Source organism: Callorhinus ursinus, unplaced genomic scaffold, assembly GCF_003265705.2.
Source record: "Callorhinus ursinus isolate GAN/ISIS: 27379988/994484 unplaced genomic scaffold, GSC_fseal_2.0 scaffold9, whole genome shotgun sequence".
NCBI lineage: Eukaryota > Metazoa > Chordata > Mammalia > Carnivora > Otariidae > Callorhinus > Callorhinus ursinus.
The window spans coordinates 5,667,602-5,684,344 of record NW_027397071.1 but is presented as its reverse complement, the minus strand read 5'-3'; the positions used below and the strand labels follow the sequence as shown (position 1 = coordinate 5,684,344).

The window sequence follows — 16,743 nt, the reverse complement described above, 5'->3', positions numbered from 1 at the left end:
GAATGCACAGGCTGCATCTCTCCCCACCAAGCCTGACTCTACCGGTTTTCAAAATACTATTTGACCTCCTCCAGGAAGCCTTCCCAGATTATAACCACACACTATTCCCACTGCTTCTTTAATAATTCTTTCTTTGTGTATCCATATATAGTTTTAATTGAGTTAACTAAGCCGTTGGTCATTCTACAAAAATGTGCTGGATTCTTATGTTTGTTTATAATGACACACTCAGCCTGGAGGAAAAACACAAGAGAAAGTCAAATGTGGGACAAAAGGCATTCCTGAGCCATTGGGAGGACTTTGCAAGACTAAAGATGATTCAGGGTATTAACTCAGAGACACAGGAATAAATCCAGAGGAGCGATTTCTGTAAGAGCGGAAGGGCTCAGGGAACTTTGAAAGGGGGATTGGTTTGGGCCAGGCAGAGCAGTGCGGAAAGGCATGCGTGACAGGCGGAACGCTGTGAGCAAAGGCAGGAGGCAGGAATGTCGGGCATGCTTCGGGGACCAGCCTGCAGGACGGTGGAGCTGCCAGAGTTCCAAGCGGAGTGGGGCCCAAATGCAGCTCTAGGAACGGAATCCAGCACAAGGACAGATGGGAGCCCCTGTGCTCATCCCTACCGCCCCCACCACGCTGGCCGCAGGATTTCACATGCACTCAGTGCTCGTCATTCTCAGGGACTATGACTTGGGCCTCTCTGGCCCCCAAATAAGTATAATTTCGGAGTCAGTGCCAAAAAAAAAAAAAAACAGGTAAAAGCACCCCCTTCTTATTTCCCTTTCCCCTCCTTTGCCTGATTTCCTCGCCCACCAGGAGGATGAGCCTACTCCTGAGAGCCAACCCACCAGAAGAGCTGCGGACTGGAAGGCCCCAGGGGCCTCCCGTTCGCAGAACATCAGCTCAGACAGACTGCAAGCAAGACAGGGTGTGTGAGCACAGTCACCTGCTCCTCGGCTTCAGAAACTCCCGGGCCCGGCCTCCCTGTGCTCCCAGCCAGGATGCTAGCCCCTCTTCTGTCACGCTATATATACCACCCCTCCCCACCTATCTTAATTCTTCCCCATCCGGGGAAAATTCCAGGGCTGCCCTAACTCTCAATAGCAACCTCACACAGTGCACACTATTCACTATTTAGCATCACTAGCACCTGCATGGACGTCTCTTGTCTCCGGAATTAGATTCTAATTTTCTGTGGATCAAGGAAGCTGTCTTTTATCGCAGTCCCGCTCACACCCCAGCCCCTGGCACAGTGTTCTGCTCAGAAGGAGAGGGTGGAGGACTGGAACAGTACCAGCTGAGGATGATGAGGATGGTGACGATGTGTCCAACGCCTTTTGGATGATCTGCCGTTTTCTGAAGCTGGGCTGAGGAGGGGGATGGGACGAGGAGAGGGACAGCCACAGCGTTCTAGCACCTAGGAAGCTCGCCTCCCTGTGAGGAGCCCGCTTAGGCACGGACTGTCCAATCCAGGCTTGGGTCTTCCCTCGTGCCCTCAGCTAAGGTCGCAGGAGAGGGTGGGGAGTCCTCAGAGTCTGAGTCAAGCTCTGTTTCTGCAGCCCCTGGTCTCACCCCTCCCGCTCTCGGAGCCCCTGGGCCTTGACCTCCACGTGGGGAGGACCGAGCTGCTTTTCTCTACCTGTGCAGTCACCATAATGAAGCTGCTGCCCGAGGAGAGCACAAGGGAAGAGCTGCGCCAGATGTAAACTTCACAGTGATTTATAGAGCAGAGCTCTTGGGCCTGGGCCGGCGCTCAGCGGCTGCGCCATCCCTCCCTGTCTGCCCGCCCCGTCTGCCCGGCCTCGCTGCTGGTCCTATTCGTGGGGATTTCATGGAAGCAAAGGTCGGGGAGGCACCGGGACATCAGACTGCACTGGTCAAGGTCAGGACCAGCTCGGAGAATGGGGTGTCCCTGAGACCCGCCCTGGGGCCGAAACGGAGCCCACCAAGCTTTGAACAAATCAAGTTTCTTACACTTTTCCCATCAGAGCCGGGGGGATGATTTTCCTGGCCTCTCTCCTCACAAATTCAACACAGAGATATTGAGAATGGACTGTTGAAAGGGAGGGCCTTTCATGACCCCACTGAGTGGGGTCATCCCTACCCCAGAGAAACAGTGCCAGAAATATCCGGGGAGACTCAACCAGTTAGCACTCAAGACGCCAGACCCAAGGCCGTTGGTGTCGGGTGGGAACACCCATGCTGGGCTCTCAGCTGCCTGGATGGGCTTAGGGAGAGGTACGCCCACACCTGTGGGATCTACACTGGACCAAAGGGCTCTGGAAATGCCCTCTTAATTCTCTATGCCAAACTTGTCTTCCCCCTGAAAAGCCAGCTCGAGCCTCAGCTCCTTGAAACCTTCCCTGGTTAATTGCAGTTGATCGTGAACAGCCAAGCACCTCCTGTCCCATGTGTGGATTAGTCAGGTATCCTTCCAGGCTGCCCTGGGCAGGGAATGCCTCAGAGAAGGGGGCTGTGTGATAGTCACTCGTGTTGGTCATTAAGTGTTTCCAGTTCTCCTTCTGGGCATACGGTAGGATTTCTTTGCCCTGCCCTCCTGAGTTGCCATGTGTCTTGCTTTGGCTAATGAAACGCAAGTAGAAGTAACAAATATCCCTTCACTGTGGAGGCTTTAAGAAGTAGTGCATGACTTGCCACATCCCCTTTCTCCTGATGTTGTAACTATGGGAGCACATGTCCAAACGAAGCCTCTGTCGGCTCGGACCCCTGGGTCACAAGGTAAAGTAGAACCCCAGCCAAGCTGCAAAGCATGGATGGCAGGAACGAGAATAGATCTTGGTTGCTCTAAGCTACCAAATCCTAGGATTATTTGTTGCCACACCTTAACCTCATTCGTCCTGATTAACATGCCCCGTTCCTGATTGCTCTTTCCAGCCTTCTAGTACACATCAGTGCACTTGGTAGATACTGCTGTCTGATTCAGTCTAGAGACCTGGCCCAATCCTCACCCATCATCAAAGAGATAGATAACATTATTTTATAGGTGGTAGACCTAAGGCCTAACAGGTGGAGGGAACCCCACCTGTTACATACCCCAGAATATGTAATCAGAAGCAATGGACAAAAATTCTCTTCCATGCCAACCCACACCCCAACCTGGGGCAGCGTGCAAGGACTTCCCCAGGGTGGGCTGAGCCGCTGCTCAGTTCCCAGAGTCCCCCTTCACATCCTGAAGGGCAAAGGCCCACTTGTCTCCAAGGTGGAGGAGGATAGGGCCACACCCCACTCAACCCGACCCTAGGAATCCTCAGGAAGCCCAGGAGGCCAGGCTGTACTCACACTGGTGGCATACTGGATGTCCTTCCAGATGGAAGTTTCCCGGGACAGGTCGGAGGCCTCGAAGAGGTTGTCCAGGATGACCTCTCCGATCATGTCATGGCGGGAGAAGCGGTCGAAGTCGAAGACACTGAGATGTAGCTTGCGCTCGGCCAGCTCTTCGTAGGGCACCGGGAAGTGGAAGTTCTCATCGAAGGTGGGGTTCAGGGTCTTGCGGTGCACCCGGGTCTGCAGCTTGCACTTGCGATCAGGCAGGAGGTAGATCTTGACGTAGGGGTCAGAGCTGCCACAGAAGTCCTTGGCAGGGAGGTCGAAGGCCTTCAGGATGCGCACGATCAAGGTCTCGTTCTCGTAGTCGTAGCGCAGGCTGAAGTTGATTTTCCCGCAGCTCTTGGCAGCCTCGGACTTGGCATCGTCCCCATCCACCGACTTCTGCTTGTAGAGTTCAGGCTTGATTCGGCCAATGCTGGTGGGCTGTTCTGCCGCCGGCGGCAGCTCGTTGCCGTAGTCCACGCTGGAGACGTGCATCTGCCGTGGCAGGTGGCGCTTGAAGGACGTGTGCCTGGCGGGGGCAGGGGCAGCGTGGTCAGGGCCCCGGCGGCGGGGCGTGCAGGCCGACACCTCCCCGCCGCCCTGGCTCATCCTACACTTCGCGGGGCCCTTTTCCTCCTGTTCGCCGACCCTCTCTCCATCTGCACACACTTGGTACACGGGTGATTGTGAGCATTACAAGTCTACGGAAAGGAGTTGGAATGGGGCCCGGTATATACTAAGGTCAATTCATGGTAGCCTTTCCTGCCATTTCTTCCCCCTGCTTTCTGGGTTTCTTTCCTTGTAGAGGTGACTCTGGTTCCCCCATGAAACCACGAGATCCCTTAGGAGAAGGACCATCCTTTCTCCCCCTGGCTGTGGCTATGCCTTCATCATCATCACCAACTCTACCACCGACACTATAGTTAAACACTTACTGGGCTTGGGAGCCAGACGGTGTAGGTTAATGTTGGCTCTGCCACTGTCTGGCTATGTGACCTTGGTCAAGTTATTTAACTTCTCTGCATTACAAAATGAAGATAATAAAAGTAGCAATTGCATAGGATTGCTGTGAGGAGGAACCGGATTCATCCACATAAAAAGCACTTAGAACAGGGCCAGGTGTATAGTAAGGGATATATCGTCCACTCTGGATTGTCAAAGAATCCAGCTCTGATGGACTCCTTCCTTGGCTCCTCCCAGCAACCTGATGAGCCACTAGCCCTATTTTACAGTCGGGAAAAGCGAGGCCTAGGAAAGGTGAGCAACTTGCCCGAGGTCATATGATAAACTCTGAAAATGTGACCCCCAGCACGTTCATTCCTGGACTCCCAGCTGAAGACCTGGTCTCCTTCCCTTCAGCTGGTTCCCCGGGAGCGTGGGGAGACATTGCAGGGACCCAGGAGCCCACAAGAGCCCTAGGTTTGAATAAATACGAGTGAATGCACCACTTCTGTGTCTGAATTTAGAGAAGGTTGTTTGTTACTATGCAGTGGGAGTTCCTTTTGGTTTTCTCCATTAAAGAATGCCATGTATACAACTGCTGTCCTTCAGGGGACTCTGCCAAAGGTTATAAAGGAATCCTCCTTCCTCAAAATGTTAGGAACCTCTTGTCTTATAGCCCATGAACGGCCGACTCTATCGACAAGGCTTTACTGGCATATCCCTAGACACACCATGAACTTTTATGCCTCTGGGACTTTACATATTCTCTGCCCTCTGCCTGCAATCTCTCCTTCTCTCCAAACACCCAACACCTCCCACCCACGCGCATCCCAGTGCACACCATGGGGCACAGCGCCCCACCTCCAAGGTTCCCCTCTCCTGCAGCCTTTCCTGGTGCCCACCTCCTGGTTGGTTACCCACCGTGGAGCACATCATCTGTTATATTCTCCAATCAGAGGACATGAGTTATTATTTCTGTCGTCTGCTCCTCACGGGCTGGAATCTCTTAATGCCTTGAGTAAGAGAATGTGGAGGCGTGGCGGGGAGGGAAGGGAGAGGTCCATCCTCACCTGGTAGATGATGCTGGCTCTGTGGTCTGTCGCTGCAGCCGCGTGTGACGCATGATATGCTCCTTGACTGACATCTGCACCTCGGCTGGGATATCTGGGGACGTGTGGCTGATCTTCACAGCCGCCTCTAGGAAGCCCAGCGTGTTGGTGTCCTTCAGCTTGTCTGCCATGTTGCTTCTGGAGCCGGGGCTCTGGAGGGCGTCCGGGGGAAGGTTAGCAGAAGCGGGACTGGAGGCCTCCTTGCTCCTCCAGGGCATCCAGCACAGCTTCCAAAAGAGAAAGAGAAAAACTGCCACCAGGGCCACGCCACACACAATCACTATGGCTGCGAGGAGGCTGACGGAGGTGCCTGCCCTCGGCGTGAGCCAGGCAGGGAGGGACAGAGACAGACAGAGGTGGGCAGAAGCAGGAGAGGGTGTCGGCAGAGGGAGCACACAGAAGGGACAAAGACGGGAGAAGAGAAAAGAACGCTCATGAGAAAAGCTACCCGCCAGAGGAGAGGTGGTTTTGGGGGGTGGCGCTCCGCAGTCCACTTTGTGAAATGTCTGCAGCCAGGCGCTAGCCTCCGCCGGTCCCCCCACCCCCGCTCCCCGCCCCCACTGCCAGCCTGGGAAGCACCTGGGCAGCCTCCCTGACTGCCTGTCGGCATGTGCACCGGGAAGGGAAAGTAATTTAAATAGCAGCCTAAGCAAATGTGCAAATTCGTGAAGCGTTCACATTTGGATGCTGTTTGAATTTCTATTAGAGCTGTTACTATGGCCAGACTTAAAGCAGAGTCATTTTTTGTATATAGCTCTCTTCCTCAACAGGCTGTGTGGCCTTGGGGACCAGAGGCTTGGCCAACTCCATCTCTTCCCGTACCCGACCCCCCATGGAGACCAGAGCGGGAGCTCAACGGTCACGAGCTGACTTGAAGTGAATGAGAGGCAGGGGTTAGGTCTCAGACTTCTTCTGGACTCTCAACTCTGCACGCAGTAGGCTCAGTAGATACTGGGATGAAGTCGGAATTCGACCCACCCAATTTATTTCCAAGCTACATACAAGTGATTCCTGTAGCTGGCTTTTCCCATTCCTGTGGCCAGTTGAGAGATTTTCTGTAAAGTTGGTATTTTTGAACGCTGTGGTTGGTTCAAGGCCGGGGCTCACTGCCTTGTCCCCAGCCCAACCCTGCCCCCCAGCAGGATACCTGTGATCCCAGGAGAGCTGTGGGAGATGCCTCCCTCTGGAAGAAATGATTAGACAGATCTCCCACCCCAACCCCTTTTGGAATGACCCTTAGAGCCCAAAGCCTCCTCTCCTTCTGAGAGGTCAGAAGCCTCCGAACCAATGGCACACGTGGTGGGGTGTGCACTAAGGTCAAGCCCGCAGAGGAGTCTTACATGGCTAGGGTGACAAGGGAAAAGTTGAGAAATTCCATCACCATCATCATCATCACACCAAATTCCCGGAAAGTCTGGAAGAGGCCAGGTGACTTGGTAACTGGACCTGGGCTCTTGTGCTCCCTTTGGAGGGGTGTGTCCTCACCAGCCTCCCTATTACTTTCGTGGCCCCTGCAGGCCTGTGGGTTTGCGGGCTCTGGATTATCTTGGCCCAGTGTCCCAGGAATCTTCAGATTTAAGGTGAGAAATGACCCTACAAGTACCGAGGCCAGGCTGTGCTTTTGCAGACAAGAGCAGTGGTCCAGAGAAGGGACTTGCCTGGGGTCACAGGTCAGACAAGGAGCCTGGACCAGGGTCCAGATGTCCGCCACCCAGGCTGGGGCTCCTTCCACTGTCCTGTAGCCTGTTTGTTCCTGATTAAACTGAAGGCTATTGTAACCCTGCATTTTTATATTTGTCTGACTCAGGGCCTAGCACAGAAACTGGCACATGAGAATGAATGAGCAAATGAGGTGAATGAATGAATGAATGAATGGCACATAAAAGAGCTATAATTATCTCTCAACCAGCATTTACTGAGCACCTGCAGGTACCAGGGGCTAAGCTAGGCTCGCAGTATCGAGATGCCAAGTCCCTCCTGGGAGGAATCCAGAGTACTCTCATAGCACACAGTCACCAGGGAAAGCTGCCTCCCATCCAGAGGAACCTGGGAAGGAGGTGAGAACGTCAGATACCTTCTCTGGGGAGCTGGCACTGCCTTCTGACTCCCTGGCTGTAGGGTCCTGGCCTGGATCAACCATCATAGCCACCCACGGCAACCCTCGGCCCCTGCACAGAGACAATGGAACCTCTCCCCGGCCAAAGGAGCTGGGTGGCATTAGTCCTTCACCCAGGGACTGCCAGGGATCTGGAAAGCCAATTCTAAGTTCACTTCTAAACTAAAGGTCTCTAGTGTGGTATGTGTGCATTCTGGGGGCACAAGAGAAAAAATATCAGATCGCTTTCCTATTTATTTATTATCTTAAAAACAATAAGTGAGAGTTGCAATATACTGGTTGATAGTAATAGAAATGATAGCATTTTATTTCTGGACTTAGTTAAGTTTTGAACGTTACGAGGTCCAAGGTACAAAGTGATTTTTATGCATTCGCTCGTTTAATATTCTCCAGTGAGATAGGTGTGATTATTATTTTCATTTTGCAGATGAGGAAGGTGAGGTACAGAGGATGCAATTGCCCGGGGTCACACGGCTGGTAAAGCCATGGGACGGAGATACAACCCACATGTGTGTGTAACACGGGGACCGATATATAGTGGAGGCATTAAATCAAATAATTTGTGCTGTTACGAGTTCATTATCTAAATGGTTTGGAGACTGTTTCTGTAGGCCCTTATACTCCTGGGGTTCACGAGGAAAGCTACCACACATAGCCCTTATTCTAAGTACCCAACCGTCTCTAGACCCTTCACATCTGCTCTCGGTTACAGCTGTTCTGGATGCATTCTCTACAATATGAGTCACCTTAAAACAAAAAGGTATTTCTAAGGCTTGGCTTTCCTTTGATCATACATCTTACTTGCTGTGGTAATAATTAGAATTTTAATGAGAAAGGGGGAGAAATGGGGGGAATCCAGAGAGCATAGAGTGCATTTAAATGTTCAGCCTGACAAAAAACTGAATTCATAAATGAAAAGAGAGGTGGGGGGAGGGGGCGGGCAGAGGGAATCAGGTTTCCTAGCTGTGGCTGCTATTTTGAATGCTTGTGCACGTGCTCCCCCCCCCCCCCCCGGCTGTCGTTCCCTCGGAGCTGAGATTAGGGCAGGCAGAGGTATGGATTATTGGGAATCAGCACCCAGCGCTCAATACTGGTTATGTAAGACCAAGTGGCCCTTCCTCTGCCTGGAGAATCCCTTTCCAGGACACCTCGCCCACAGGTAATACACGGAGATTTGGGTCCTGTGGCTGAGTGCGTTCACCCCCACCGAGGAATGCAAGGCAGGGAGCAAGGCTGGTAAAGAGCAGAATTAGGCCAGGGCAAAGGTGACTGTACAGAATGTAGCCCCTATAAAATCACTATATGCAGCCTTGAACGCAGCCAGCCCGCATAGCCCGGTTAAAGGTGCACCGGGGCTGGGAAGGATAGGTTCTTGTGGGCTCTGCCAAGGGCCAGATCAGCTACGATGTGTGCCTTCCTACCCCAGGCCTGCTGGGACCAACCCACCAGGACACGTTGCCCTCTACCAAATCACAGGTGCATGAGTCGCCCTCAAAGCCTTTTTCCCACCAGTCTTGTTTGAACCTTGACACTGTGAGGTAGATAGAATTTTGATGGGCAACTCAGCCACCTTTTGTGTCCTGATCCAGTACTCTTCATATTTCATACTGCTATCACGCACTAGCTTCGTGGCAAGAGAGAGGCAACCCTCTGGTAAGGGAGAAAACCCTTCCCAAATCCTTGTATTCTTCCTCCCTCTCTTCTTCCTTATTTCCTCTTCAGCCTGGAAAGAAAGAATCAGTGCCCTCGGGTCAGCCTGGGCTCCTTCAATGTTCATCTCCACTGACTTTAAACTGTGTGACTTCAGCAAGCTACTTAATCTCTCAAGCCTCCGTTTCCTCATCTGTGATATGGGTATAATAATAGTATCTACCTTCTAGGGTTATTGTGAGGTTTCAGTGAGATCAAAAGTGCCAGGACAGTGCCTGGAATGTAGTAAAAAATAAGATAAGTATTAGGTGTTTCTATTAGAATCACTTAGTTCTGCCCAGTCTAGTTTTGAATATCCCCTCGTTTGGAAAAGTTTGGTTGGCAGAATATCTGCAAGGCATGAACACTAATAAGAGAGAGCTTTAACTTTGTCAGTACAAATGAGGAATGACCTTACTAGCAGAAAGAACATAAGTATTTTATATATTGCTACATGTCAGGACATAATATGTACTATATTAAAGATCTCTCATCTCTGAGTTTTTCTGTCAATACTCATTTGCTTGTTACTCGTCCAGTTTCATTGTTACCATCACTAGCCATCTGGTGAACAGGAGTGAGCTCCAAAGGAGTGAAAAGAAAATCATGAAAGAAAAATCAACAATTGAGAGAACATGCTATGGTTTTGCAAAATTCTCTTGGAAATTTGGAAAAAGGAAGTCCAGTCCATTACTCAACATTAGGTGTAAAACATCTTTATTCAGGTGTCAGAAGAATCCAATATTCCATGGGCACCCAGTTTGGGAAATCATATTGGCCAATTACCCAGCAGCCTCTGGGAGAGCAAAGAGCTGTGCAGCTATGCTTTGGATACACACCCAGTGACCTGGCATTGCTCAGGGGCATGTGGCTTCTCACCCTGGCGGTTCACTTCACTTAGTGTTCAGATACTAGACGGGTAGCTCAGGTGAGCACCAGCACCAGAATGACCACAGAGCGCATCCAACCACATTTCTAATTGTGTGACCTTGAGCAAGTTACTTAACATTCTCCAAACTTTGGTTTCCTCTTTGATTTGATGGGGATTCTAAGGATTCTTACTTTACGGAGTCATTATGAATATTAAATGAAGTAAGACTTGGGGCATAGTTCCTGGTACGTGGTAAGTGCTCCCCAAATGTAAGCTATTTTTCTTCATGTGTTGCTTTTCTTGATGGCAAATAATACAGAATGGACCCAAAACTGGGCCCTCTGAGACAGGGAAGGGGGACGCCAGACCATGGGGCGAGGCAGCCAAGAGACCTCAGGCCCACAAGGGCAGGAACTGCTCATCCCCTTCAGTGAAACTGTCTGGCAGGGGTAATGGCTCCTGGCCTCCCTCTCTCCCTGGAAAATGCTGGGTTATTAATTAGCAACCCAGGGCTTTCTTATCTCTCCACACTGACACTCCTTTCTCCAAAGACAGCCCTGGCACCCCCTCCCCTTGTCCCCACCAGAGTGTTAGGATTCATCAGCAGCTCTAATCACCTGCTATTGTTCGCATTTTTCTAATAGGTTTCCATGTCAGGAAAATCCATCTGTAACAGTAACAGGCATTTTTGATAATAGATTGTACCTGAAAAGATAAACTGGGGAGAGGAAGCGAAAAGAAAGGACCATTTTCTCTGCTCCCCCACAGCTGGAGAACGCTGGCTTCAGGGCCTGGGGCTGCTGGTAGACCCTCGGAAATGGTTTACGTGCCCGCCTGTACAGAGCAGGGGCCGCCTGGGCTGAGAGTCCTCATTCAGACACAGAACAGACACAGACAAGCACAACCCCGAGATCAGACAAGCAAGAAATGCAGAGGCACAGCACCAAGTCTGGGAAGGGAAAAAACTCTGGGCAGAACCACTCATATTAATACCGGTAATATAATTTGTTATTTCTTTCTACCTGGTCAGCACCATGCCCCTTACATTATTTCCTTTAATCTTTACCGCCTCCCAAAGAAATGAGTATGCAACTCTCAAAGATAAATTAACTCAGCTTAGAGATGTTAACTAAGTTACTTCTTCAAGGATACATCGCATTACACAGAGGAGCTGGGATTTAAACCTGGGACTTCTGATGCTAAAGTCAGAGCTTCTGAGCCGGGCCCCTGAGGGGACTGGGGGCTGAGTGGGAAGCTGGACAAGAAGCTGGGGACGCATTTCTTTGTTATAATCAGGAGAGTGTGGGACACATCCTCTACTATTTGGCCTGATCCTCCTCTGTACCTGGATAGAAACCTGGAGACTAGAATTATGACCAACCTCCTCATCCCCCATCTCTTTCTTCTTCTCTAGGAAGTATAGACACTGCAGGTTACCCACCAGGTGCCAGGCCAATAACCTCAGTGGCCCCTGGAAATGCCCTGTCCAGAGATATATGTCCCTGAGAAATACCCGAGAGTACGGGTATGTGTGTGTGCATGTGTGTGTTGGGGGAACGGGGCTATTCTGTTCCAAGCCTTACAGACATGGTCCATTAATAATAAACTCTGTCATGGCTTGTAAATTTATTAGGAGAAGCCGGTGTAATTAAAATTCAGAGTTGGGGGAGGGAGAGCAGAGAGCCTTTGCTTCCATTCCTTCTTTCAGAGATCCAGGCTGAACTACCAATGGGGATAATTAGCAGAGTCCAAACAGAGAAGGAATTAATGCCCCTGAAAAGCTTCGATGAGGAGAGACAATGCCGGGCTAATTACGGCCGCACCAGCTTTATGACTGGGCACCGGCTTCCACCATCATTAGGGGATTCAGAGATAAATCGGAGACTAATGTGGAGTGCTGTAGCTAACAGAGCATTGGCATTAATTTAGCAATTATTAGTATTATTATTTTGGCAGATGGTAACTGTAAGTTTATGCCTGATTAGTCAGGGCTTGGGGCCCCTCTGAGATGTGGACCTCAAGGCTGGGGTGATGGTGGAGAGGGGCAGACAGAGAGCCAGAAAGATTCTTTCCCTCTACACCCCCCCCTTCCTGTTTACCCCTGCAAGGACTGAGAGGAGAGGTCTGTCCGGGCCCACATGGAGCAAGAAAAACAGACTGGCAATAGAGAGAAGGGGGAGATGAGACAATGTTGTATACCTAGAGTATCCACAGCCGGACGTCTTGCTCACCTCCACTTTCAACGCCCCCTCAGATGAAAATTCCTAAGTGTGGCTGGCTCAGTCCTCTGGTGCTCAGAGACCTCTTTTCCTAAGCAGGACCAGCAAGGATGCCACCTAGCTTGGGCAGGACTTTCTCTTACCCTGTTTCCCGCCCCCCCTCCAACTCCAGACAGCCTTACACAGACCCTAAAGAAACCTGTCTGGGTCCAGATGTCTCAGTCTTAGTCCTAATTTTCTGCAGCCACATGTTATACCTCCAACTCTGTGGACAGAGGAACAGAACAGTTAGAACACATCTTCTCTGTACAGAGCATGGAGGGGATGATCTACCATTCCACTTTTAAAGTTCCCACAGACAGAGGTAGAAGAAAACCTCTAGAACTGTAAATCCAAGCTCTGTACAGCTCCTAGATACTTTACCCTAGTTCTAGAATCTTAAAGTTGAAGACACACCATAAAGTCAGAACATCGTCTAAAGGATGTACGTTCGAAAGGATCGTAATTGCACCTTTCCTCAAAGAAGGCAAAATTTGCAGAATTTCTTCCTTCCGGCAAGAAGTGAGGGAGTAACTGATTATTTAGTTATAGAAACAGGACATCTGCGTTTTTGGTGAAATGCTATGCATTTAACTTGCCATCACAGGCAGGAAAAATCTTACCTGCTGCCAAAGGCCAACTTCAAAACCAGGTGACTGAATCACAGAACATCTCCAGAGTCAGTAGAGAAGTAAACCAACAGGACATACATCTCCTGGCCACATGTAAGACCAAGAATAACCATTCCTGGCCGCCAGCTTGGCAGGGGCAGGGCAGCTCAGGGTCCTCCATCAGTTCCTGAATTTTTTTGGAACACCTTTGAATCTCTGCTTGCTACCTCAAATCCAAAACCCTCCTACCCACACCCAACACTCTGCATTTGGCCTATGGAGCAAATTCATTCATCTCCACAAGGCAAATGGCATGAAAAAGGAAGAGAACTGCCTGTCAGTGTCCACTTGCAGGGGTAGGCAGGTGGGGGGCGGGTTGTACATTAAAGAGGAAAACAGACCCTTTGCCTTCAGAATGTTTAGAGAAAAACGGAACTTGCTTCTATCTGGGACAGTTTGTGTAGAGGTGTCTCAAGTCAGGAAAGCTAAGGAGATCTGATCAAGGTTTCCTGTGCAATTCCTAGCACAGACCACGGCATATAGGAGGGTCCCAGTAAATGATAGTAGAGTCCGAATCTCAACTGTTGAGTCTCAGGGTGTTACTAGAAATCCCGTGAGCTAGAGACTCTGGGTAGGAGGAAGGCAGGGGGAAACATACAGAGGTAAAGAGAACTGGGCATGTTCTAGTCACTTGCATTTTTCGTGAAAATACAGATGAAAAGATCCAGGATTTCTCTGCCAGGAGAATCTGGCAGTGGCTCTGGGATGTAGCGAGTAGGCTAGGACGTAGGCTACCTGGGGGCCTGGTCCTGAACTGCACAGCATCTCCCCAGACTTGTGCTCACTTAAACCCCAAGCTCGCAAAGCCACTCTCAACCATTTTCTTTCTTTGGCTGTGATTAAGGGTCTCCTTCTGCCACCTCCTCTCTTTCAGCCCCCTAGCTTGGCCCCCAGGGGCTTCCTGAGGCTTGTGACTCAGCAGCCAAAGTTCAAGTCCCCCAGGACTGACAAGTCAAGCTCAAGCAGCCTGCAAGGAAGGCACTCTGATTCATCTGAGCCTGCTTACTCTCACTCCTCAACCTTCTCTCACCCTCAGCCTGGCCACCAGGTACCTGTCATTCCAGACTACGGGGTGTCCCTCTGGAGTCGAATACCAGGGCCTCCCTGTATCAGAATGTTCTGTGCACGTGTACACCCTCCCCAGCATGCAGCATTTCTGCTCTGGACAGATGGGGGAGGAGGGCAACCTCCATCCCAGGTGGAACTCGACAGGTGTGTTCTCACCTTGAATTAACCCCTTTAGGGTTTGAGAAGCCAGGACCAGCATTAAGGCCCCCACTGGAAATGAATTGTTGGAGGTAAGGATGGAAGGGAGCTGGGTAGGCAGGCAGGAAGAGACTCCCTAACTTGGGGAAAATTGTGTGTCTGGGGGATATGAGGAGAGGAATGGTGCAGCAGATGTTGGCCCCTGAGAACCAAAATCTAACACTTGCTGGGCCTACTTTATTCCAAGATTCTTCAAGAGGGAGAATCAACCTCTCCAACATCCCTCAATGTACCGCCCTCTGAAAGTTCTTCTTTAGGTCTCACCTCAGTCCCTTCTGCTGCAGTAATCAACCCACTGATCAAACATTGCCAGGGCCAGAGAGAGTGCAGGCGAAAGAGCAGCGCCCCCTACAATCCACGCAGGGCTGAGGTGCGCTCCACTCCCGCAAGGCTGGACACAATCCCCTCACACACACAATCCTCCCCTTGGCCCACTATCTTCCTTCTATTCCTCTGCCCCGCAGCGGCCCGGTTCCTAACCTAGGACCTTACCAACAGTTGTGACCTTTAACCTCAAGTGAAAAAACAGGGCCCTGGAACCTGCGGTCTCTGGGGAGCTTACCCCAGCTGTACCTGCTCCAGGAACCGCCGCTCCAGTCCCCGGCTTCCGATCCCTGGAGACGCGCGTGGAGAAGAAATTCCCACCTCTCGTGGCCCCTTCCTCCCTTTCCCGCGCCGTTGGTGCGGAACCACAGGGGCGACCCTCGCCTTCCCCGAGGCCCAGCGCCACCGGGGTCAGAGTCGGGGGACGAGGAGGGGCGGTGTCTCCGGAGCCAAAGGAACCCCGGCGCCTTGGTCCCTGCAGGATCTCCCCACCCCCACTCCGCATCCTCTCGAGGCTTCGCACTGCCCCCCCGCCCCTCCCGCTCCCGGAGGCAAGGCGACCCGGTGCTCCCTCTCTCCCAGGACCCTCCAGACGTCGGCATCCTGACAAAGAAGCCCGGCTGCAGCGCGCGAGCGTGGCCGCACGGCGCTGGTGCGGCAAGTAAATACCCGGGCCGGCGGGCCGCCTACCCTCCCGCGGCTCCCGCCGCCAGGGCGCGACACGCCATTGCCGCTGTCGCGACTCCCGAGAGACGCCGCAGCTGCGCGCCGGGCCCGGGCCCTGCGGGGCTCGGGCTCCCGACTCACCGGCTCCGGCGAGCTCGCCTCGGCTCGGGCTCCCGCCTGGGCTCGGCGGCCGCCGGGACTACGTCCGGCGCAGGGTCCGCGCCGTTCGGGCAGGAGGCGCCCGCTTGGCAAAGTCGGCGAGAGGCACCGGCTCAGTCGCGCACCGGCCCCGAGTCCGAGTGAGTCAGAGAGGGAGCGAGGGAGCGAGTTATAGGGGCGGGCGTGGGGGGGGGGAGATGCCGAGACACCCTCCCCCACCCCGCCCCCCGCCCCCCGGCGGAGACGCAGAGAGCCACTCGCAGCCGGAGAGACGTTCGGACACAAAGACCTCGTGCCGCCCGCAGACCCAAGTTTCTCCCCGAGACCAGGGGGCTCGGACCGCCTTCCCCGAGAGAACAGACAAACGGACGCGCAGACCGACAGACGAACCTTGGGACCTCGACACCCCCAAGAAACGAGTTACTTCCTCCCCCGGGGTGTCCCCGGTCTCCTACTCGCTCCACAGACCCCTTCGCTGGCAGATTGCCCGCAGGGTGAGCGGAGAGACGCTAGGGAAACTGAGGCCCCCGTGGGGCGCCTCACCCGGGAGCGCGGCTTTGCGCGAGATCCCCGAGGAGTCACACGGGAGGGGGCTCGGGGCTTCTCTGCCTCCCAGGTTCCTTTCACGTCTCTCCGCTTGCCCTGCTGGCGATGGAACAGGGCACTGGCTGGGGCTGGTTCCGAACCCAGGATCCTGAGCTGGAGTTCTCTGTCTAGGTTCTGGGGCTCCCGGGGGCCGGGGCTCTGGGAGGGAGGACGGCCAGGGCGAGAATCCAGGAAGAGAGAGGGCCTCGGATTTCCCGTTACCTGAGTCGGCTGCGCTCGGACTCCTCTCTGGGGGCTGTAGCTCGAAGCTCCGACAAGTCTCCACGTCCAGCCCGAGAGGGGGCGGCCGGGCCCGGCACAGCGAGGCCAGGAGCGCGAGCGCCGCCTGGCACCGAGGCCCCCCGGTCCCCCACACCCCACTCATGCCCGGGACACCCCGGCGCTTCAAGCAGCTGCCGGAACCCGTACCGCCGCCGGACTGGGGCGGGGCGAGGCGGCCCCAAGAAGACCCTCCCCGCAGCGGCCCCCTGCGGCTCCGTTCAGCTTTTAATCGCTTCCCCGCAGGGTCTCCGCCCCTCACGTGGCATCCCGCGGCAGCTGGCAAGTCTGGCGCCTCACGGCCGCCCCCTCTACACCCAGGGACAGGCCTGAGTCCCGGCGGGTTCGAGGCAGGGGAGCCCGGTTGTCCAGCACCCCGGAGGGTGCAAGGCCCAGGAAAGGGCCTGGGATCTGACTCCACATTCACTGCCTGGTGTGACCTTGGGCCTCTCTGAGCCTCAATTCCCCACTATGTAAAAGG

At 53.1% G+C, this 16,743-nt stretch overlaps 1 protein-coding gene across 9 annotated transcripts in view; it reads right to left on the bottom strand.

Moving 5' to 3' along the window:
* The window catches only part of SYT6 (synaptotagmin 6), a 99,680-nt gene extending 83,178 nt beyond the window's left edge, over positions 1–16,502 (bottom strand). For 5 of the 9 annotated variants that reach the window (XM_073896106.1, XM_073896102.1, XM_073896103.1 and 2 more), the window contains exons 1-3: positions 16,206–16,502; positions 5,340–5,688; positions 3,298–3,856 (exon numbers count right to left, since the gene is read on the bottom strand). In XM_073896106.1, the coding sequence (XP_073752207.1) occupies positions 3,298–3,856; positions 5,340–5,688; positions 16,206–16,368 (1,071 nt within the window). In that variant the 5' untranslated portion in view covers positions 16,369–16,502. Of the gene's footprint in view, positions 1–3,297; positions 3,857–5,339; positions 5,689–15,380; positions 15,515–16,205 lie in introns of those variants that run through there. The other 4 variants (XR_012379310.1, XM_073896104.1, XM_073896108.1 and 1 more) reach the window with 3 other exon arrangements.
* Positions 16,503–16,743: the final 241 nt, after the last annotated feature.